The sequence below is a fragment of the Rhinatrema bivittatum genome, chromosome 6, assembly GCF_901001135.1.
Source record: "Rhinatrema bivittatum chromosome 6, aRhiBiv1.1, whole genome shotgun sequence".
NCBI lineage: Eukaryota > Metazoa > Chordata > Amphibia > Gymnophiona > Rhinatrematidae > Rhinatrema > Rhinatrema bivittatum.
Genome location: NC_042620.1, coordinates 182,012,011 through 182,035,872, shown reverse-complemented (window position 1 = coordinate 182,035,872; position 23,862 = coordinate 182,012,011). Strand labels below are relative to the sequence as shown.

Here is a 23,862-nt window from a genome sequence, read left to right as displayed (position 1 = left end):
TTTTTTTTTTCCCGTGTGGTGATTTTGTTCGGCGCGCCTCCGTTTTCCCGCATTCGTCGGCATGCCTCGGGGTTTGCAGTGCAGGGCCTGCGGCTCGGTTCTCTCGCCCCGGTCGGACCGCCGGACCGCTGCGAGGGACAGCTCGGTTTAAAAAAAAAAAAAAAAGGTGCAGTTTTCTTTTTAGTGTGCCGGGGTCTTTGCTGCAGCGGTCGTTTCGGCGTTTTTCCCTCTCTCCCTCTCACCTTCTCTCCTTTTACTTGGCGTTTTCGTTGAAGCGTGGGGAGTGCTCTCTTCCGAGCAGGCTGCTTGGGTCGGCCTGCTCGACTTGCGGCTCCAGCGCCGCGCGCCTCTAGCGAGCGCAGTTTCCTCAGGCGGCGGTAAGGGGGGGCGCAGGATCGGCGGCCTGACTTCGGGGAGGTGCTTGGTCGGCGGCAGCCTCTCGCGGTTGCGGTCGGGGACCGTCCGGCGGCCTTCCCCAGGCAGTTCCTGTCTGCCGCGGGAAAAGATTTAAAAAAAAAAAAAAAAAAAGACGCCGACCTCTCGCGCGAAATTGGCGGGAACGTCGGCCATCTTGGGCCCACCATCGCGCGCAACACCGAGCGCAGCAGGTCCCAGGGTTTCCCTAGTTTCCGTTCCCCCCCCAGCGGCCGACTCCGCGGTCTGTTTGCCATCGGAGGCGGTGGGGGGGGAGGGCTGGGGGAGAAACGCTCTTTGCCCTGGTTTTCTTGTGGCCTGGCTTAGGGCCTTGAAGGCACGCAGAGCCCACAAGTGACCTTCTGGCCAGGCGGGGGGTCAGAGAGGCCTATCAGTTTGGACCGGACGCGTACTCGGCCGCGGATCGCGGCGGGCCGATTCATAGCCAAACGCCTGTTGGGGGCCCTACCGCCAAGGGGGGCCCTACCGCCTAGCTTGGGCACGGACCCTGCCTCTGTCTCGTCGGATCCGGTATTTCCTCGGTGCCCTCCCCTCCTCCGAGGGGGGCTGGGGGAGAGGTCTACATCGGAATCGTCGGGTCCGCAGATTTCCAAGGCGTCCTCCCCGCCTCCCAGGGGGGCTGAGGGGGATGGCACGCCGCCGCAGGGGGCGGCGGGGCAGACACTGCCTTCGGAAGGGGATTACTCGAGCTTAATCCGCCTCTTCATCAGGAAGGAGCTGGCCCCTGATTCCCGCCATCCTGGAGGGGTGGGGCATCGCCACCCCGCTGGGGGTAGTCTCGGCTGGGCTTCATTCCTTTTCACCTCTCTGTGTCAGCCCTGCTCTATCGTGAATAGGATACTCCGGTTTTGCACCTCTAGGTCACGAACGCTATGGGTAAGCTCTCTCCCTTGCCGGAGATCGAATGATTTCCCGAGGCCCGAGGATAAATTCAGGGCGCGGTATTCGTTTTCGGCCAGGTCCCACTTTCGTGATCCCAGGACGTCGCGTCCTCAACAGTCTCCTGGTCAGTCATATAGGGCTTCTTCCTCCCGGTCCCCGCCATGGCAGCAGCAGTCTTTTCGGGGGGAAACGAGGGAGCCCCGGCGAGCGCAGGAGTCCTAAGCTTCGCAATAAAAGATGGTCGGCCTCTCGCTCTCTCACCGCAGCCACAGCACGCCGTTCCCAACGTCGGGGCGCGGTTGATTTCGGTTGTAGAGAGATGGGCCGGTGTAACGTCAGACCAGTGGGTCCTCCGCGTGATCAGACTCGGCTGCCTCCTCCGTTCCGGTCAACCACACGGCAGGGGCCGTTACTCCATTTACTTCGTCGTCCCCAAGACAGGCGGCACGGACAGCTCTATTCTGGATCTTGGTGGAGTGAACCGATGCCTTCCCGTTTATCACTTCACAATGGAGTCGATTCGGTCGGTAATGGCTGCGGGGCGGCCCGGCGAGTTTCTGGTCTCCCTAGATCTCGTGGAGGCGTATCTTCACATAGGCATGCAGCCGTCGTTCCTGCACTTCGTCAGGTTCTGTGTTCTAGGACGGCATTGCCAGTTTCAAGCGCTCCCGGTTGGTCTCGCGACGGCCCCCGTACATTCACGAAGGTGATGGTCACGGTGGCGGCGCGGCTGTGCCAGTAAGGTCTCCTGGTCCATCCTTCCCTGGACGATTGGATTCGGGCGAAGCCCGAGGATCAATGTCGGTTGTCAGTTGGCCAGGGTCCTACACCTTGGCAGTCCCTAGGATGGGTGGTCAACTTCAACAAGAGTCTTCGGACACCCTCGCAGACCTTGGAATATCTGGGAGCCGTTGTCGACACGTCGCAGGGCTTGGTGTTCCTGTCACATGAACGGAGATAAGAGCTGCCAGCTCAAGTAAGGCGTTTCTTGTTCTCCGCCGGCCGCGGGTCTGCGACTGCCTTACGGTCCTGGGCTCTATGGCTTCCACACTTGCGCTGGTTTCCTGGGCGTTCGCTCATCTGCGGCCTTTACCGTCGTCTTTACTATCTTGCTGGGCGCCGGTTTCAGAGGAGTTCCATTTACCGCTTCCACTAGGGGGACTCGCGAGGTCCAGCCTGCTCTGGTGGCTGGATTCCAGTCATCTGTCCTCTGGAATGTCTCTTCTGGTGCCCAATGGGACGGTGGTGACCGCGGAGGCCAGTCTCTTCAGTGGGGGAGCGGTCTGCCTAGGGACCTCGGTCCAAGGCCTATGGTCAGTGTCGCTAGCCCAGTGGTCTATCAACAGACTAGAGACCAGAGCGGTCCGTCTGGCTCTGCAAGCCTTCCTACCGGTAGTGCAGGGAAGGGCAGTGCGAGTGTTGTCGGACAACGCGACCACCGTGGCCTACATCAACCGCCAGGGCGGGACAAGGAGCCCACAGGTGGCGGAGGAGGCTCAGCGCTTGATGGCCTGGTCAGGGCTACATCTCAGCAACATAGCAGCCTCTCACAGTGCAGGAGTCGACAACGTTCAGGCGGATTTTTTTCTCAGCCGGCATCGCCTGGATCCCGGAGAGTGGGAGCTGGCGGACGAAGCGTTTCTTCTCATTTGCGAAACATAGGGAGTGCCCCACATGGATCTGATGGACACGTGGCACAACGCGAAGGCTCCGCGATGTTTCAGTCGAAGTCGAGAAAGGGGGGCAGAAGGCGTCGATGCGGTGGCGCTCCCCGGGCCGACGGATGTTCTGCTGTACGTGGTTCCCCCGTGGCCGATGATCGGCAAGATTCTGCGGCGCATAGAGTTGCACCCAGCCAACGTGATCCTGGTGGCACCGGAGTGGCCGCGCCAGCCATGGTTCGCAGACTTCGTCCAGCTCACAGTGGTGGCACCCCTTCAGCTCCAGGGAATGGCGGGTCTACTCCATCGGGGCCCCGTCTATTTGGAGAATGCGGATCACTTCTGTCTCGCGGCATGGTTTTGCGAGGAATCGGCTGAAGAGAAAAGGTTACTCAGATGCGGTGGTAGCCACGTTGCTACGTTCCAGGAAACAGGCGACGTCCCTGGCTTATGTCCGTGTCTGGGTGGATTTTGAGGAATGGTGAGTGCAGCGTGGGGTGGTCCCTACTGCGGCTTCTGTCTCCGACATTCTGGCGTTCCTCCAGGCAAGTCTTGCCAAAGGTCTGACTTGCAGTTCTCTACGGGTCCAAGTGGCGGCGATTGGTTGTTTGCGAGGTAAGGTACGTGGTACTTTCCTGGCTCTTCACCCGGATATCTCCCGTTTCCTTCGGGGAGCTAAGCACCTTCGTCCTCCATTGCGTCTCCCCTGACCGGCTTGGATCCTCCATTCGGTTCTCTCTGCTTTATGCGCGGCGCTGTTTGAACCCTTGAACCGCTTAAATATTCAGGTTCTCACGTTAAAGACTGTGTTCTTGGTGGCAATTGCTTCGGCACGGCATGTTTCGGAGTTACAGGCTTTGTCCTGTAGGGAACCCTTCTTGCGTATTTCCGATTCCGGAGTTTATTTGCGGACGGTTCCTTCCTTCCTGCCGAAAGGGGTGTCGGCCTTCCATGTTTTTCAATCGGTTGAGCTGTCCGCTTTCGCGGTCGGGGTGCCCTCTGATCCAGAAGCGTGGGAGTTACGGAAGTTTGACGTGCGGAGATCCCTCCTTCGCTGTCTGGAGGTCACTTATCCATTTCGGGTCACAGATCATCTGTTTGTTTTGTTTTCTGGTCCAAAGAAAGTTGCAGCGTCCCGCACGACGATTGCCCGTTGGCTCAAGGTGGCCATTGGTTCGGCGTACTTGGTGCGGGGGTAAACCGCTTCCCGTGGGTCTTCGGGCTCCCTCGACTCGCTCTCCAGCTGCGTCTTGGGCGGAAGCTTCTCAGGTGTAGCCTCAAGAGATTTGCAGGGCGGCTACCTGGAAGTCGTTGCATACCTTTAATCCGGTATTACCGGTTGGATGTCCGGGCTACCGATTCCAGGAGATTTGGAGAGAGGGTACTCCGAGCGGGACTCTCTGCTTCCCACCCTCGGTAAGTTGGCTCTGGTACATCCCAGGTGTCCTGGACTGATCCTGGTACGTACAGGGAAAGGAAAATTAGTTTCTTACCTGATAATTTTCGTTCCTGTAGTACCAAGGATCAGTCCAGGATCCCGCCCGCAGTGCTACGCTGAAGTAACGGAGAGTCCGCTCACTATTCTGGGTTAATCTTGTCCGCTTGTTTCGCTCTCTCGGTGGGAGAGTACGTTTCCTGAAGGGGTGTTTCTTTCCCCGTTCTATTAGCGGTTTATAGCTAGTTTTGGTTTTAGTTCTCTGGTTATGTTTTCTACTTTGACATTACGTATGACTGAGGGGCTGTGACTGGCACAGGGGCATATATGGCTCCGCCCACAAGTTTTAGTCTGTCTCCATCTACTGGTGCGGAGTCACAACCCAGGTGTCCTGGACTGATCCTTGGTACTACAGGAACGAAAATTATCAGGTAAGAAACTAATTTTCCTTTTTGATCATTTTTTAAATTTTCAATTTTTTTCCTCTGAGGTAACTTTTTTTCGTCGCGCCTCTGTTTCCCGCGTTCGCCGGCATGCCTTGCGGTTCGCAGTGCAGGGCCTGCGGCTCGGCGCGCGCGCGTCTCTCCCGGGACAGCCTTTGTTCGGCTTGTGTCCCGGGTGATGAGGGCACCTCAGCAGCACCTCGGGGAGCTCGGTCCAGGGTCGTGCGATCGCCGCCGCGAGGTGGGGGCCCCTCTGACACGCCTCAGGAGCTGTTCCCGCTTAGCGCGGGAGTGGCAGCCATTTTGGCCACCGGCCGGGAAATTTCCAGGGAGACGGTGGGGGCTTCGTCTCTGCCTCCCGCGCTTTCCCCGCAGCGTGCCAAGGCGGGAGAGGTCCCCTCGGAGGGGATTCGGTCCCAGGAGGATTCGTGTAGCGATTCAGCGGATTCCGGAGAATTTTCTGAGGACTTTGCGCTGTTGCTGCGCAAAGTCCTCAAATATAAGCGCAACAAGCGCATACGGGGGAAAATCTCGCGTGCGGCTGTCCGCAAGTCCCCACCACGGAAAAAGAAGGCCAGGAAGAGTGCGGAAATGGCCCAGGGCTCGTCCAGGGACAAGCGACTTCCCCGGGGGCTCCCGCAAGAATCGGATTCCGAGGATTTTTCCGGAACGGATTCTGAGGCCTCCGAAGAGCCCCTGATGGGGGCCGGGACGGCAGCACCGGATGGAACGGCGCAGCCCAGTGCAGGGAAAAGTGCACAGGCCTTAGACGGGGACGACCCCAAAGTAGTTCGGCTATTCCGCAGGGAGGAACTGTCACCTCTCATCCCAGCCATTCTCCAGGAGCTGGGGATTGAGGCTCCCCCGGTGGTGGTCCGCCAGGAGGCGAATATGGATCCTGTTCTGCTCGGTCTCACAGGGCCGGCGGTCGCCTTCCCTTTTCATTTTTCATCCACGGATATCCTATTCAAGGAATGGGATACTCCGGAGCTGGGTTTGAAAGTCAGCAAGGCCATGGATAAACTTTATCCTTTACCGGAGGAGGCGCTGGAGCTCCTCAGACTTCCTAAGGTGGATTCGGCGGTGTCTGCTGTCATGAAGAGGTCTACCATCCCGGTCACGGGAGCTACGGCCCTCCGGGATATTCAAGACCGGAAGTTGGAGGTACAACTCAAAAAGATTTTTGAGGTTTCCGCCCTGGGAGTGCGAGCCGCCATTTGCACGAACTTCGCCATGCGAGCTAGTCTGCGCTGGGCCCAGGTTCTGCAGGCTAATGCAGATCTCTCTCCGGAGGAGTCTTCCCAAGCAGATAGGTTGGAAGCAGCTATTGCGTATGGGGCTGATGCGCTCCATGATCTTTTACGCACTTCAGCTAGGTCCATGGTTTCGGCAGTGTCGGCACGCCGTCTCCTTTGGCTGCGCAACTGGGCAGCGGATGGTTCGTCCAAGGCTCACCTCGGGGCGTTACCCTTTAAAGGGAAATTGCTGTTCGGAAAGGAGTTAGATGACTTGATGGTTTCGCTAGGCGAGAACCGAGCGTTTAAGCTGCCAGAGGATAGGGCCCGGGCGCGCTCTTCGTTTTCCAGCAGAGCTCGTTTCCGGGGTCCCCGAAAGTCCAGGCCGCAAAGATCCACCGGGTCCTCTTATAGATCGTCCTCTTCTCGAAACACTCACTGGCAGCAGTCCTTTCGAGGTAAATGCTTTGGCAGGCAAGGAGGGGCCCCATCGGGTGCGGGGTCCAAGCCTTCGCAATGAAGTTCGGCCGGCCCATCCCTCCTTGCGTCCTCACCACGTTGTCCCAAACGTGGGGGCGCGTCTATCCTTGTTCCTCGAGGTATGGGCCAGCATTACGTCGGATCAGTGGGTCCTCAATGTGATAAGACACGGCTACGAGTTAGATTTTGCTCGCATTCCAGCGGACAAGTTCCTGATCTCGCCCTGCAAGGATCCCATGAAGAAGGTGGCGGTGCTAGACACCATTCGAAAACTAGAAAGCTTGGGGGCCATCTCTCCGGTTCCGGTCGATCAGTACGGCAAGGGCCGTTATTCCATTTACTTCATAGTTCCCAAGAAAGACGGCACTTTCCGACCCATTCTGGATCTGAAAGGAGTCAACAGATGCCTTCGGGTCCCTCACTTCAAGATGGAGACCATTCGTTCGGTGATCGCGTCAGTGCGGCCAGGAGAATTCCTTGCGTCACTAGATCTCACAGAAGCTTACCTTCATGTGGGCATCCAACCAGCGTTCCAGCGGTTCCTGCGGTTTTGCATTCTGGGAAGACACTTCCAGTTCCGGGCTCTTCCGTTCGGCCTGGCGACAGCGCCTCGGACATTCACGAAAGTGATGGTGGTGGTGGCGGCGCACTTACGTCGGGAAGGCCTCCTGGTTCACCCTTACCTCGACGATTGGTTGATTCGGGCAAAGTCAGAGAGCTTGTGTCGGCAGGCGGTAGCCAAGGTGCTTCAATTCTTGCAGTCCCTGGGCTGGGTAGTCAACTACAACAAGAGTCATCTGGAACCCACTCAGTCCTTGGAGTATCTAGGAGCTGTCTTCGACACAAAACGGGGCAGAGTGATTCTCTCTCAGGAACGGATATGCAAACTACAGTCTCAAGTGCGACGTCTTTTGTCTCAGCACCGTCCGCGAGTCTGCGATTACCTGACGGTTCTCGGATCTATGGCCTCCACGCTGGCGTTAGTCCCTTGGGCATTCGCTCACCTGCGGCCGCTGCAGTCTTCATTGCTTTCCCGCTGGAAACCGATTTCAGAGGAATTTTATCTTCCACTGCCTCTCGACAGTCAGGCGCGCTCCAGCCTGAGCTGGTGGCTGGATTCCAAACATCTCTCCTGTGGAGTATCTCTTCTCCTTCCCAACTGGACAGTGGTGACCACGGATGCCAGTCTTTCCGGTTGGGGTGCAGTTTGCCAAGGGAAATCGGTTCAAGGTCTGTGGTCAGAAGATCAGACCCGGTGGTCTATCAACCGCCTAGAGTCCAGGGCGGTCCGTCTGGCATTGCAAGCTTTTCTACCCCTCGTACGAGGAAAGGCGATCCGAGTATTGTCGGACAACGCTACCACCGTGGCTTACATCAATCGCCAGGGCGGGACGAAAAGCCCTCAAGTAGCGGAGGAAGCGCGTTCCTTGATGGCCTGGGCAGAGCGGCATCTCAGCGATCTCGCTGCGTCTCACATAGCAGGAGTCGACAATGTCCAGGCGGACTTCCTCAGCCGGCACCACCTGGATCCGGGAGAGTGGGAGCTGGCGGAAGAAGCGTTCCTTCTCATTTGCAGGACTTGGGGAACGCCCCACATGGACCTGATGGCCACGTGGAACAACTCAAAAGCTCCGAGATTTTTCAGTCGACGCCGAGAAAGAGGAGCAGAAGGGGTCGACGCGTTAGCTCTTCCCTGGCCAGCGGAGGTGCTACTCTATGTGTTCCCACCGTGGCCCATGATCGGCAAAATCCTGCGGCGCATAGAATTGCACCCGTCCAACGTGATCATGGTGGCGCCGGAATGGCCGCGCCGTCCGTGGTTTGCGGATCTGATCCAATTGTCGGTGGCGCCGCCCCTTCGTCTACAGGGGTTTCCGGGGCTCCTTCGTCAGGGTCCCGTCTGTTTAGAGGATGCGGATCACTTCTGTCTCGCGGCATGGCTTTTGAGAGGAATCGATTGAAGCGCAAAGGTTACTCAGATGCGGTAGTTGCCATGTTGCTGAGATCCAGGAAGCAGTCTACATCTCTGGCTTATGTTAGAGTCTGGGTAGTTTTTGAAGAATGGTGCGTAGAGCGGGGTCTGGATCCCACTTCCGCTTCTATTCCTGATATTTTGTCTTTTCTCCAGGCTGGGCTGGCCAAAGGTTTAGCGTGCAGTTCCCTTCGGGTCCAAGTCGCGGCGCTTGGTTGTTTGCGTGGTAAAATCCGGGGAGTCTCCCTGGCTCTCCACCCGGATATCTCCCGTTTTCTTAGGGGAGTGAAGCACCTCCGTCCTCCTTTACGGCTCCCTTGTCCATCTTGGAACCTCAACTGGGTGCTCTCGGCCCTATGCTCAGCTCCGTTTGAGCCTTTGAAGCGTTCTACATTCAAAGATCTCACGTTGAAGACTGTATTCCTGGTAGCGATTGCGTCCGCTCGTCGGGTTTCCGAGTTGCAGGCTCTGTCCTGTAGAGAGCCCTTCTTGCGCATTTCTGATTCAGGGGTTTCCTTGCGGACCGTTCCCTCTTTCCTGCCTAAGGTCGTATCGCCTTTTCATTTGAATCAATCGATTGAACTTCCCGCTTTCGCGGTTGGGGATTCTTCCGACCCGAAGTTGAGGGACTTGAGAAAACTAGATGTGCGGAGGTCTCTTCTTCGCTATCTAGAGGTCTCAAATTCTTTTCGTTTGACGGATCATCTGTTTGTGTTGACGTCGGGTCCGAAGAAAGGTTCTGCGGCGTCCCGCACAACGATCGCCCGTTGGCTCAAGGAGGCCATTGGTTCCGCGTATATTCTGCGCGGTAAATCTCCGCCGGTGGGTCTTCGAGCTCATTCGACGAGATCTCATGCTGCGTCTTGGGCGGAATCTTCTCAGGTGTCGCCTCAAGAGATTTGCAGGGCGGCTACCTGGAAATCGTTGCATACCTTCATTAAACATTACCGATTGGATGTTCAGGCCACTGATACTGGGGGTTTTGGAGAGAGGGTTCTCCGAGCGGGACTCTCTGCTTCCCACCCTCGATAACTTAGCTCTGGTACATCCCAGGTGTCCTGGACTGATCCTGGTACGTACAGGGAAAGGAAAATTAGTTTCTTACCTGATAATTTTCGTTCCTGTAGTACCAAGGATCAGTCCAGGATCCCACCCACAGTGTTACGCTATAGTAACGGAGAGTCCGCTCATTGTTGTTTTTAATACGCTGACCCCTTGTTTTGTTTGCTCTCCCGGTTGGGGAGTCTGTTTTCCTGTAGGGGTGTTGGAGTTATTTTCGTTTACTTAGTAAGTTTTCTATGGTTAGCTATGTTGGCTTTTGGATTTTTTTCTACTTTGACATTACGTATGACTGGGGGGCTGTGGCTGGCACAGGGGCTTATATATGGCTCCGCCCACAAGTTTTAGTCTGTCTCCATCTACTGGTGCGGAGTCACAACCCAGGTGTCCTGGACTGATCCTTGGTACTACAGGAACGAAAATTATCAGGTAAGAAACTAATTTTCCGTTACAGGTAAGCAAGTCTGCTAACTCTCTTTCATGGAAATGTGAATATGATTCCTTGAGATCCAGAGATGTAAGATATTTTCCTTCTGTTACAGAAGATATTGGAGTTCTGAGTGTTTTCATATGGAAATGAGGAATAATTAGACCCCTGTTGATCCCTTTCAGATCCAAAATTGGTCTGTAGGTTCCATCTTTGTTTGGGAATACAAAATAAATTGAATAATATCCTTTGCAGTTTTCAGTAAAAAGTACAGGGCAAATTGCATTTAATCTTATCAATGTTTCCAGTGTTGTCTGAATTGTTTGTAGTTTTTCCAGGGATCCCACTAGGGATAGCATAAAATGGTCTCTTATTGGAAATAAAAATTGTGGGGAGTATTCGTAATGAATAATCTTCAAAACCCATTGATCTGTTGTTGTTTGGATTCACACCTTGGAAAATCTCTGAAATCTGCTATCTGTTGGAATTGGAAATTCCAAGGAGTGAATCCTTTGTTCTTTATTGAGTAGCCTGCTTTGAAATGGATAGATGAGGTTTATTTGAACATGCTTTTCTTGTCCCATGAAAGGAATGAGAGACACTCCTTATTCTTGAAGATTGCTGAAAATTTCGATTTGCTGAACGGTATCTTTTATCTCCTGTAAAAAGACTCCCACAGCAGCTAGGGCAGTAAGATGGTCTAGGTTTGTCTTCAGGAAGTCTATGAATTTTTGATTCCCCCAAATCGTTCATTAACTTATCTAATTCTTACCCGAATAGCATTTTTCCTCTGAAAGGTAGTCTCCTCAACCTAGATTTTGAACATTCATCCACTGCCCCATGTCAAAGCCATAAGAGCCTTCTATTGAAAGTACAAATGATTTAGTTTGATAGTCTAAGCATATCATATAAGCTGTCAGATAGATAAACTGCTGCGGATTCCAACCTAGCTGTTTCTTCTTCATCAGCAAGCTGGTGCAACTAGCGAATCAATGCCCTAGAAACATAACTTGAGCATATTGCAACTTACAGTGAAAAAGAGTTTGTGGTAAAAAGATTTTTTAGCAATACCTCTATTTTCCTATCTTGGGCATCCCATAAAGTGGAATTGTGGTCTTTTTGGATGCTGCTGAAACTATAGCATCCACTTTTGGGAAGCAGAAGAAAGTTTCTTGGACCTCAGAAGGAGTGGGTATAATTTTGTAAAAACTCTAGGCCATTTGTATCTGGATTCCAGAGAATCCCATTCTGAATAAACCATTTCTTTAATTTCAGAATGTAAAGGGAAAATAGAACATCCCTTTTTTGAACCTCTCAAGATTGGATCCCAAACTGGGGTCCCCTCAACTCTTTCTTCTGACAACCTAAGTGCTGAAGTAACATGTGCAGTTAATGCTGAAACTTCTTCCTTATGAAAAAGTCGAATTGAATCCGTCTCTTCATCTCCTGATTCTAGCTTCCCTTCCTCATTTGAGTCCAGTAAACCTTCAGAGCCATAATCATAATCCAATTGCAAAGGAATATAATCAGTAGTCTCATCATAAGTATAATAGTCTTCTGAGCCAATTTTTCTCTTATTATAGTTAATTGGCATCTCATGTGCTCCCTTAGTTTGGGTCGATATATTTTCAGGGTTTCCCTTGAGGACATTAAAGGCTTGATGTAAAAATGTAAAGAAATCGGGAGTGTAGGTACCTGATTCCTTTCTTGGAGTGAAGCTTGTTGCCAAAAGCCCCTCAGAGGATAATCACAGCGGCACTGACTTGTGCAAAACACTGTCTCTCCAAACTCCCATAACATCTTGCATTGGTGGCAAGATGGCTGCCGCTTCCCTAGCAATCGCTGAGCAACCAATATCAACAGTGTTGCTATGCAAGGAAGTTGCAGGCATTGATTTCTCACAGGACAAGCAGGATGGTAGTCCTCACATATGGGTGACATCATCAGGATCCCCCTTCAGTCTTTTATTCCACGCAGCAGTAGCCACACGGGTTAAGGAGCTCTCTAGAGATTCCTGAGAGGAATTTTCCTCACAGAACTTATTTCAAAAAATTCTACCCCATATGGGTCCCCCTATCGATTCCGTAGTCCGCAGTCGTAAGGTAAGGCTTTACCCTCATTTGCGGTCGATTCCCGTCGAGTTTTCCCTTCGGGGCCTACCAGCACCACGGCTAAATTTTTGTCGAAGCCATGGCGTCTGCTTTTCATCGGTGCCCCGATTGTCCTCGGACAATGTCCATCACAGACCTGCATAGGGTCTGTGTGTTGTGTTTGGGGTCGGACCACGACGTCTTAATTTGCACCAAATGTGCCCAAATGACACCGAAGGGCCGTAAGGCCCGCTCAGAGAAGATGCAGTTTCTTTTTCAGGCAAAGCCACAGACTCCATCGAGCGCTTCGACATTGTCTGAGCCAGTGCCATCGACCTCTCGCCAGCAGCGAGACACCGGTGCTGTCCACCCGGCACCAACTACTCCAAAGGCATAGACGACTTCCTCTTTGGCTCCGGAGAAGGACCAAGGAGAACATCGTGAAAAGCGTCGACACCATCATCGGAAGGCTCAGTCCGCTGATCCAGGTAAGCTCTTGGCATTGGCGTCGACAGAGCCACCGACGAAGATATCCCGTCCAGAGAAGGCCGCATCCTCCTCTTCGACTGGGTCACCGAGGCGTTCCCCACCTACATTGGTGCAGGGAGCCGCGACTCCACTTTCACCGGTGGACCCTCCGGCTACGCCAGTGCTGCCTCCTACTCCGGAGCTGGGGTTCCACGCCCAAGGCTTCCGCAAGGAATTGGATTGGATGATCCAAGAGGCCATCGGAAAGGCACTGCAGGGTTTCCAGCCTCCGACGCCAGCACTGATGCAAGCTCCAGTCGCCAACCTGATTCCAACGGCATTCGCACCGCTGCTCGGCAGGCTGGATGCGTTGATCGGTGCCCTTCCACCGGTGGAACCGAGGATACCGGTATGTCCAACGCCTTCTACCCCGATTCCTTTGTCATCGGACGATGAGGAAGCACCAAGGCCGGAACCTATGCTTGGACCGTCTGGGATCTTACCGCCGACTCGCCCATCAATGTCACTGATACCATCGATACCGCATCGTCCTCAATCGGTGCCTCCATCGATGCCGTCGGTGCCTAGACCTGATCCTTCAGGAATAGCACCGTTACTTTCCTCTGGAGATCCTATGGGAGCAGGTGATCAGTGGAGATAGCACCCGCGATTTAAAAAAAAAAAGGGGGGGGGGGCATGTTAACTAATTACCCTGCAAGGCGTGCTAAATTTTCGCACTTGCACTATTTTTTGTTTCAAACACTGGTTAATACATCCCGGGGAAGGGGGGGGGTGTATCTCTCTCTCTCTCTCTCTCTCTCTCTCTCTCTCTCTCTCTCTTTATTTATATATATATATATATATATATATATATATACACACACACACACACACATACCACTGTAGAGAGGCACTTTGAATCAGGGCAGTGTTACAGAAACATAAGAAAATTATTACTTACCTGCTAATTTTCGTTCCTGTAGTACCATGGATCAGTCCAGACCGTGGGTTATGTCCCCAATCCAGCAGATGGAGTCAGACCAAAACTCTGAGGGGGCGTCACCATAAGTACTACTACCCCCTCTGCAGGAGTTCAGTATCGAGTATATCAAAGCCCGAGTAAACAGAAAACCCCTGCATTGGATCAAGTTTAAACAAGACGGCAACATGAAGCCGCTGAATTTAAATAGAGAAAAACTGTACCGTCCCACCAACGGGTGGGAGGTCACATCGCGTGTCAACCCCCAAGAAAACAGTGATAAACAATGAAACAGGGAACACGTGAAAGAAACAGCAGAAAAGACACTACCATATACCAGCTGAGCATATACCAGCTGAGCCGAGCCGAATCAGCGCCCAAAAGAGACAGCTGAGCAGGATGAGAAAGACCCAAATGCGGTGGGCGTCTGGACTGATCCATGGTACTACAGGAACGAAAATTAGCAGGTAAGTAATAATTTTCTTTTCCCTGTACGTACCTGGATCAGTCCAGACCGTGGGATGTACCCAAGCGTCCCTAAACCGGGTGGGGTCCTGCGAGGCCCGCTCGTAGAACCTGTTCGCCAAAGTGTCCATGGACGGAAGAGGCGAGGTGTAGTCGATAGTGTCTTGAGAACGTGTGCAACGATTTCCAGGTAGCCGCTCTGCAGATTTCTTGCGAAGAGACCGAGCGGGTCTCCGCCCAAGAGGCTGACTGAGACCGTGTAGAATGCGCTACAATGCCGGGCGGAGGAGTCCGCCCCGCGCCAATGTAGGCAGCAGCAACGCCGGCCTTCAGCCATCTGGCAATGGTCGTCTTCGAGGCCTGAGATCCCTTCCGGGGACCGGACCAAAGGACGAAGAGATGGTCAGAAGTCCGGAAATCATTCGTAGCCTCCAGGTAGATACGCAGGGTGCGCTTAACATCAAGAAGACGAAGAGATCTCGGCTCAGACGAAGAGAAAGATGGAAGTTCCACCGTCTGATTCACATGGAACGCAGACACCACCTTCGGAAGGAAGGAGGGCACAGTACGGAGAGAAACTCCCGAATCGGAGAACCGGAGATAGGGTTCTCTACACGACAGAGCCTGGAGCTCCGAAATCCGCCGAGCAGAGCAGATGGCCACCAGGAACACAGTCTTGAGAGTGAGATCCTTGATCGACGCATTCCGCAGCGGTTCAAACGGTGGTCCTGACATGGACCGTAATACCAGGTTGAGACTCCAGGAGGGACAAGGGTCCCGCAAAGGAGGACGCAAATGCTTGACCCCCTTGAGAAAACGGGCGATGTCCGGGTGTTGACACAGTGATCCTCCGTCGCGCAGGAGGGAGCCAAGAGCGGCCACTTGAACCCGAAGGGAGTTGTAAGCGAGCCCCTTGTCCACCCCCGCTTGTAGGAACTGGAGGATCTGCGGGACAGACGCCTCCGAGGGTCTTGTGTTCAGGCCGGTACACCACAGCTCGAACACCTTCCAGACTCGCACATAGGCCACCGACGTCGAAGTCTTCCGAGAACGCAGCAGCGTGGACACTACCGCCTCCGGGTATCCCCGTCGTCGAAGTCGACGCCTCTCAAAAGCCAGGCCGCAAGACAGAAGAGTTCTGCCCGGTCGAAAAATACCGGTCCCTGGTGGAGAAGGCGGGGCAGATGTCCCAGCCGGATGGGTCCGTCGATTACTAGGTGAAGGAGGTCCGCAAACCAAGGTCGTCTTGGCCACTCTGGCGCGACCAGGATGACAGTCCCTCGATGAGCCTCTATCCGTCGCAGTAGCCTTCCCACCAGTGGCCACGGGGGGAACGCGTATAGAAGCAGATCGGCTGGCCACGGGAGCGCGAGAGCATCGACGCCCTCCACCCCCCGTTCTCTTCGGCGACTGAAGAACCGAGGAGCCTTGGTGTTTTGGGCGGACGCCATGAGATCCAGGTGGGGGGAGCCCCACCGTCGAACAAGCAGCTGCATGGCCTCGTCGGAGAGGGACCACTCTCCGGGATCCAGAAGCTGGCGACTGAGGAAATCCGCCTGGACGTTGTCCACGCCCGCGATGTGCGAGGCCGCCAGACGGGCCAGATGTCGTTCCGCCCACTGCATCAGCATCGCCGCCTCGAGCGCGACCTGCGGGCTGCGAGTGCCGCCCTGTCGGTTGATGTAGGCCACCGTAGTCGCGTTGTCCGATAAGATTCTGACTTCCCGATTCCGAAGGAGTGGCAGGAAGTGGAGAAGCGCCAGCCTGACCGCTCTGGTCTCCAGACGATTGATGGACCACTTCGCCTCCTCCGCGGACCACGTCCCCTGCGTGGCGCTGCGGTCGCAGACTGCTCCCCAGCCTAAGAGACTGGCGTCGGTGGTGACCACTACCCAATTCGGTAGGTCGAGGGACACGCCGCGAGCCAGGTGCTCCGGGACCATCCACCAGGCCAGACTGTCCCTGGCAAACTGGGGCAGTGGCAGTATCACCTGGTAGTCCTGCGAAAGTGGTTTCCAACGGGATAGCAGTGCTCGTTGCAGGGGCCGGAGGTGCGCAAATGCCCAAGGAACCATGTCGATGGTGGAACCCATGACCCCCAGGAGCTGCAGATAGTCCCAGGAGGTGGGAGCTGGTAATGCAGAGAACCGCTGTATGTGATCCCGCAGGGCTTGCGCCTTGTCCCGACGTAGAAAAACCGCGCCCAGACGTGTGTCGAAGGTCGCCCCCAAGAAGTCCAAGCGCTGCGAGGGCACGAGGGAGCTCTTGGAGAAGTTCACCACCCATCCCAGGGACTGCAGAAACTCTATCACCCTGGCCACAGCCGCCTGTCCATGCTGAAAAGACTTCGCTCGGATGAGCCAATCGTCCAAATAAGGGTGGACTAGGATGCCCTCCTTCCGAAGGGCAGCCGCCACGACTACCATGATCTTGGTAAAGGTGTGCGGGGCCGTTGCCAAACCGAACGGAAGCGCCACAAACTGGAAATGCTGATCCAGAATCTTGAAACGTAGAAGACAATGATGCTCCCGTCGGATGGGAATGTGAAGGTAGGCCTCCGTCAGGTCCAAGGAGGCCAGGAACTCCCCCCGATGCACCGCCGCGATCACCGACCGCAGCGTTTCCATGCGGAACCGGACCACCCGAAGGGACTTGTTGACTTCCTTCAAGTCCAGTATGGGACGGAAGGAACCGTCTTTCTTCGGTACCACGAAGTAGATGGAATAATGGCCCGAGCCCACCTCTCCGGAGGGTACGGGCACAATGGCGCCTATCTCCCACAGTCTGTCCAACGTCAGCTGCACCGCCCCTCGTTTGATGGCCGAGCCGCAGGGGGAGAAGACGAACCGTCCCTTGGGAGCGCGGACAAACTCCAACGCGTAGCCGTGTCCTATGGTGTCCAAGACCCACTGATCCGAGGTGATCCGCGCCCACTCCTTGTAGAAGAACGCCAGCCGCCCCCCAATCTTGGGGACGGCGGAGAGGGCGAGCTGAACATCATTGAGAGGACTTGGGAGAAGGTTGTCCCGCCGTGGAAGCGGGACGCGCGGGGCGGCGCCCGCGAAAGGAGCGTGACCAGGGCTGAGACCTGGAGGTAGAGGGCCGAGACGCCGCCGGTCTGTAATTCCTGTAGCGTCTTTGCGCTCTGGCTCTGGTCCGGGAGGACGAAAATGCCCTGGTGGAGCGATATCTGTCTTCCGGCAGGCGATGGACCGCGTTTTCCCCCAGAGACTTGATGATCTGGTCCAGATCCTCTCCGAACAGGAATTTACCCCTGAAAGGCAGGGAACCCAGACTCGACTTGGAGGACGTGTCCGCCGCCCAGTTGCGTAGCCATAGGAGCCGACGCGCCGCCACCACCGAGGCCATGGAGCGGGCGAGGACCCTAAAAAGATCATAGGAGGCGTCAGCCCCGTATGCCACCGCGGCTTCCAGCCTATCCGCCTGGGCGGCCTCCTCGGGTGGCAACACCTGAGAAGTGAGCAGTAGCTGCACCCAGAGAAGACTAGCCCGCTGTGCAAGCGAGCTGCACATCGCCGCCCGCAGCCCCACTGCGGAGACCTCGAAGACTCGCTTGAGGAAGACTTCCAACTTGCGATCCTGCGTATCCCTTAACGCCGCTCCACCTGTCACCGGTATGGTCGTCCTCTTCGTGACCGCCGACACCGCGGAGTCCACCCTGGGTACCTTGATGAGATTCAGAAAATCTTCCGGCAGCGGGTACAGCCTCTCCATGGCGCGGCTGCCCTTTAGAGCAGCTTCCGGGAAATCCCATTCCCTGGTGAGGAGTTGCAGAAAAGACTCGTGAATGGGAAAAGCCCGCGCCCGCGGACGAAGGGCTGCCAAGACCGGATCCCCCTTCTTGGAAGAAGTGACAACAGCGGGCGCGACGGGAGCTGGCGGGTCCGGCGGGGGATCGAGATCCAACCCCTGAATGATTTGCGGGATTAGGTCATCCAGCTCTTCCCGCTGGAAGAGGCGCAGCGTGCGTGGATCCTCTCCCTCTGACGTAGAGTCCCCTTGTCCCGAAGCCGCAGGGTCCGATCCAGGGGAAACTGGGGCCGACCCAGTCCCCCCCGAGCCCACCGGGATCCGGGCGTGGACGGGGAGCTGTGGGGCCCCCACGCCCGCCGGAGCGGGGGGGGCCGGAGAGAGGGACGAAGGTCGTGGTAGCTTGGGTGGTGGAGGTCCCGCAGGAGCAGCCAGTTCCTGCAGGTATGCCGTGTGCATCAGCCGGATAAACTCCGGGGAAAACCCCGGTCTACTCGGGGGGACCTCCGCAGGTGGGGACCCCGGGAGACCCCGCCCCTGCGGGTCCACCTCCGGATCTGACTCCGGTAGTAAATTCGGGGGAGAGCCCTCCGAGGCCTCCCCATCCCCCAGCGCTGTCGGAGCTCCTTCGGGACGCAGCGCATGCAAAATGGCCGCCGTTCCCGCCAAGAATGGGGGAGGGGCCGGCCCACGCCGCCCGGGCAAAGCCAACGTTGAAAAATGTGTTAGGAGCCCGGACGAACCTTCCCCCCCTGGGAGGCATCTAGCACAGATGCCCTCCCTTGAAATACGCGATCCTGGCTCGCCGCAGGCCGAGCAACGCGACGGCCGCGGCATGACAGGCGCGAGTAAAAAACACACCCGGCAGTCCAAAACAGTCGAGTAGCCTCGGGGGAGGGGCCGCGAGACGGCGCGCCGCTGCGGGGGGGCCCGGATGGCCTGCACTACCCGCCCGAAGGTAAAGCGGCGCCGCGGGGGGGCCGTCCTGGCCTCACAACCCGCTAAAGAGGATCTCCCTGCTCCCTGCCGCTCACGAGGTGCCGGCAAAATGGCCGCGGGAGGGAGAGAAAAAAAAAAAAACCGCCAAGAAGGCCGGTCCCACCAGCCGTCGCGTCCAGCCGAGCTGCAAGAGAAACTACAACCAAGAAAAACACGGCAATGCGACTTACCCTCGGTACGGACGCAGACTAGAGCCGGGAGAGAAGCAAAGGAGGCAGAGAGCACAGGAAAGGAGCCACGCCTCCCCAATTAACTAATTAACTTTTTTTTTTTTTTTTTTTGAAAGAAATACAACTTGATCCAAAGCTAACAACACAGAGAAGAAAGCCTCAAACAAGAGGAACAAAAGAAGGTTACTGGCAATCGGGAGCAAGCCCAGATTCCCCTACTCGCATCTGCTGGAGTCAGAAGATACTGAACTCCTGCAGAGGGGGTAGTAGTACTTATGGTGACGCCCCCTCAGAGTTTTGGTCTGACTCCATCTGCTGGATTGGGGACATAACCCACGGTCTGGACTGATCCAGGTACGTACAGGGAATGAGGTATTCATAGTAAAATTGACATCACTAAAGATTTGTAGTCATTATAATGGATGAAAAGCATAACTAGAGGGGTAGATTTGTACAGCGCAAATCAGCTCCTCTAGTTATACTTTTTTGTATTACTCTGTGTACATTTTTTGGCATAACCATATGTGATCCATAAGCATTTTGTGTCTTTGGATATGCATTCTGCATTCAAAATAAAGCTTTCTATTTTTCAATCATGGTATTTTGATGTTTGCTATATGTTCTTATGAATGGTTAGCCCTAGTGGCATACCTGGTATTGCATAATTCCTATATGGATATCTATCTCAAGCTGTCTTTGATTTTCAGCTTAAGCAATTTACATAGCTCTGGCTGAAAAAAAATCTTAGTCCATTAAGTTCAGCTTTCTTCAGCCTGCTAACGTTTTTCATGGGGTTACTGTTTTCTAAGGAGAATCAAATGCTGAGATTGGAAGACTAACAGAGGAAATATCTGAAAAGAATGGGGAGCTGACTCGCTACCACGAGGAGATTGCAACCCTCCTGACCCAGATCATTGACCTACAGCACAAACTGAAAGAGGTGTGTGAGAGAGAAAGGGATTGATTTATTGTGAGCCAGGTGTTTATTTAAGAAGCTGTTTTGCTTATTCATGCTAAAATTTCCTTGTAAGTGCTCAATTAAGCACCAAGGCAATTCCTTTTTATTTTTTTCAATCATCCCAGCTCATTTCGTTCATATCTAGTAAAAAGAATATACCTGTCTCTCCTCTCTAATGACTAAATGTTAACTTCATATAGTTGCAACTTTGTCTATTATAAAGTAAACTGTACCCCATAATACCATGAATATTGAAAAAATGAATGCCTTTAAGGTTGAGTTAATTTTGGACCCATATTGTGGGCTTGGGATGTGCTTAGAAGCTCTTAGAATGGGTAAATACTCTTTATAGAAATGCACGGTAGTTTAGTATCTTGGATAAATTAAAGGGGAACTATATTATTATTTTGTTGGATATTGTATTATTAAGAGCGACTTTGCATGTATTTCTGTTCAAGTTTAATGCTTGAAATAATTGTAAAAAATTGGATAAAGAAAAAGAAGCTGTTTTGCATTTTAGAAAAATTAATTCCTCCCAGGGACACACACAGTTATACCTTATAAATTGTATTTTGTAAAAGTATTTAAAATGTTGCCTTTAGTTGAGTAGTTTTGTTTGTATCTTTTTAGTATGCAATTGAAAAGGAGGAATTGAAACTTCATCTGCAGGCCTCCAAAGGTGCTCAGAGACAACTGACAGCAGAGGTACTGAAATCTTCTCTTGGTCAGTTCTTTGGAATGGAGGGTTGTGAGGGCAGGGAAGACAGGGTAGTGAGAATTTTTTATTTTCTGAGGACGAGCAAGTCCCCATAGTCTTACATGTAGGTCACGTGATTGTGTTTGGTCTGAATGGACAAATCCTTCCAAAGCTTCCTGGAAAGACATAAAATCTTTTCGCTGCCCATGCATAACCCTTCCCTCAGTTCATTTTTTTTTCACTGAGGCTGTTAAATGTGTGTGGTGTTTTGTTTTGATTTTCTTTTTTTTATTATTATTATTTCTGCAGCCCTGTAGAACTCAGTATGCTGTTGGGTTTTTTTTTTTTTGGGGGGGGGGGGTTTATCATGCTTTTTGCCTAAACCTCACCTAGATCATCTTAGTATTTTGGTACTTATACTGAGTAATTTTGAATGGTGTATATAACTCACCACATATATGCAAAATTAGGTTTCCTAAAGCTATTCCTGTGCATTATAAACTGTTAGCAGGAGAGCAGTGAAGAGTTGCTACCAGAAGAGATACTTAAAGAACAAAGAGAGCACACAGCCCTGGAATGCAAGTGAGGACTAAGTCTCGAGGAACTGATGGGGATCAATGGTCAGCTGCAGATAGGTCAATGATGATAAATATTGAGTAGAAGTCCTTGAACTTGACCATGAAGAAATTGTTATAATATTTAGAAAGGGCTACCTCTCAAATGCAGAGAGTAAAAGCTGTATTGAATTGGATCAAGAAAAACTTGATTTCCCTGTACGTACCCGGATCAGTCCAGACTGTGGGTTGAGCGTCCTTTCCAGCAGGTGGAGGCAGACTAAAACTGAAAGGATATCCTATATGAGGACAGAGCCTATCCAATACCCTTCAGTATTCGTCTGTCTCCCAGCAGGTGCAGCAGCTCACTCTTGGTTCTCTGCTTTAGGCTGGTCAGCCTTTTCCTTCTTCTTTTCCTTACGGATCAAGCAAGTACTTATTCCTTCGGGATTTTGTGGTTTTTTTCTTCCTGTTAAAATAAAATTGGAAAGTTAGTCAGAAAGTCTGCAGAATTTTTTCTTCAGGAGACGGCTCTGTCTCCTGGCTCTTGCCGGATCAGGGGGCTTGGCCCCTTGTGCAGTGCATAGCCTGTGTCCGTTATTGCTTCCAGGTGTGGGGACCGAGTCTGTCCAGATCCAGATGTAGCTACCCTCCAATTTGAGCCCCGTGGCCCCCCAGGATGGGTTCTCTGTCACCCTCTCGCCTCCCCTTCCCCCACCCGGGGTTTCCAGGGCTCGTTTTTTCGCTAGTTGTGCCCTCCTCCTGCGCAGATTCTCTTTAGCTAGCCTGCAGGAGTAGGGGGAAGGTCCCCCCCAAAAAACCCTGAATTTCCCCGCGCCGTTGACGTTTAGGCCGGCTGCAGAGCCCCCAGGGTCCCTTGGGGCATGGGTGGTTCCAGGGGTGCCCCCCCCCCCAGGCCTCCCGGTGGCTCCAGTACCCCCGGATCCTGCCGCCAATCCGGATGCAAAGAATACCCTTCCACCCCTAGAGAGGGACGACCCCAGGGTCTTATGGGCACCCTTATGGCCCCACGGATATGGACCCGGTCCTGGCGGGAATCAGAGATCCGGCAAGCGCCTTCCCCTTTCCTCCCCCGCACAAGTTGTTGCACCTGCGGTCATAGCAGGCAAGCCGTGCCCTGGACAAGCTCACCCTCCCGGAGGTATGCTTAAAAAAAAAAAAATAATAATAATATTATTATAATCCCTCCAGTGGACTACCTTTTGCAGGTACGATACAGGAGGTTTTTCCTGGCTTCCAAGCCGCCCGGGTCCGCGTGCTCGAGGCTCAGGTGAAGCGCAATTTCGATGTTCTGGCACTGGGGGTGCGTGCGGCTATTTGCAGCAGTCTCATGCTGCGGGCAGGTCTCAGGTGAGTTTATCAGTTACTCTGCACCCGGGACCTCCTGTGGGCAGAGGCTGCGCATACAACCTTCTCCGCGTCCATACAACAGTGATGGCCTTGGCAATGTCCGCCAAATGGCTCCTCTGGCTGTGCCATTGGTCAGCCGATCTGTCCTCCAAATTCCCGGTGGGGCACGTTGCCATTCAAAGGTAAGCTGCTCTTTGGCAAGGACCTTGAGAAGCTATGGATTCTTAGGGGAAGGTAAGATCCATAAGCTTCAGGAGGACTGTCCGAAATCATCTCGTCCTTCTTGTACACGTTTTCGAGGCCGGAAACGGTATACCCCACGCGAGCAGGATGACTCCTCTGGGGGTTTTCCTTCTTGGTCGCAGCCTTCTCATGGGCGCCGTCCCTTTCGGGGGGGCCAGCCCACACGCTCCATCCTTACGCCTGCCACACAACGAAGTTCGCTGGGCTCGTTCCTCGGCTCCTTCTTAGGCGGTCACTTTTCCCTGTTTTTTCGTGGAATGGGTCACAATCATGTCAGACCACTGGGTCTTCGGCGTTCTTAGAGTTGGGTACGCTTTCGCTTTGCTCGAAATTCTCGGGATCCTTTTTTTCTATTTTCCCCATGCGGTCGGTCCCAGTGACAAGCGGTGGAGCACTCCCCCGCCAGGCTTCTGTGTCTGCGCCAGGTAATCCCGGTTCCTGCCAGCGTACTTGCCGCAGGCCGGTTTTCTATTTACTTCGTCGTTCCCCAACAGGACGGGTATACTTCCGATCTTCGACCTTAAACAAGTCAACCGGGCTTTTCAGATCCCGTTTTTTTCCACATGGCAACTTTGCGGGCGGTCCTTGTGCCATTTTCACCCCAGAGAGTTCCTCGCCTCACTCGCTTTGACTGTGGAGTCTTCCCATTTTCCGATTCATCGCGGCACCGTAGTCTCTTCGCGTTCGCCGAGACTTTCAGTTCAGGGTCCTTCCTTTTGTTTTCGCGACGACACCTCGCACCTCCGCCGAAGTCATGGTGGTGGTGCCAGCAGCTCTCCGCCGGGAAGGTATCCTTGTTCTCCCCTACCTGGACGTCTGGCTCGTCAGGGCCAAGGCGGAGTCTCCTTGCTGGCAGGCGGTGGATCGCGTGTTAGCTTTTCTCGCGTCTCTCGGGTGCGTGCTGGTTTCTCTAAGAGCTACCTTCAGCCCTCCCAGGAGTTAGGGTTCCTGGGAGCCCACTTCAACACCAGGGTGGGCAAGGTCCTCTTGTCCCATGCACGGGCTCTCAAGTTCATCGACCAAATTCAGAATCTTATCTTGCTGCCTTCTCCGACAGCTTGTGTCTAC

At 53.9% G+C, this 23,862-nt stretch overlaps 1 protein-coding gene across 4 annotated transcripts in view; it reads left to right on the top strand.

Annotated features, from left to right (window-relative positions):
- The window catches only part of TRAK2 (trafficking kinesin protein 2), a 248,713-nt gene that overhangs the window by 130,764 nt on the left and 94,087 nt on the right, over positions 1–23,862 (top strand). For all 4 annotated transcript variants that reach the window (XM_029606260.1, XM_029606261.1, XM_029606259.1 and 1 more), the window contains 2 exons: positions 19,781–19,911; positions 20,560–20,634. In XM_029606260.1, coding sequence (XP_029462120.1) covers positions 19,781–19,911; positions 20,560–20,634 — 206 coding nt within the window. The remainder of the gene's footprint in view (positions 1–19,780; positions 19,912–20,559; positions 20,635–23,862) is intronic.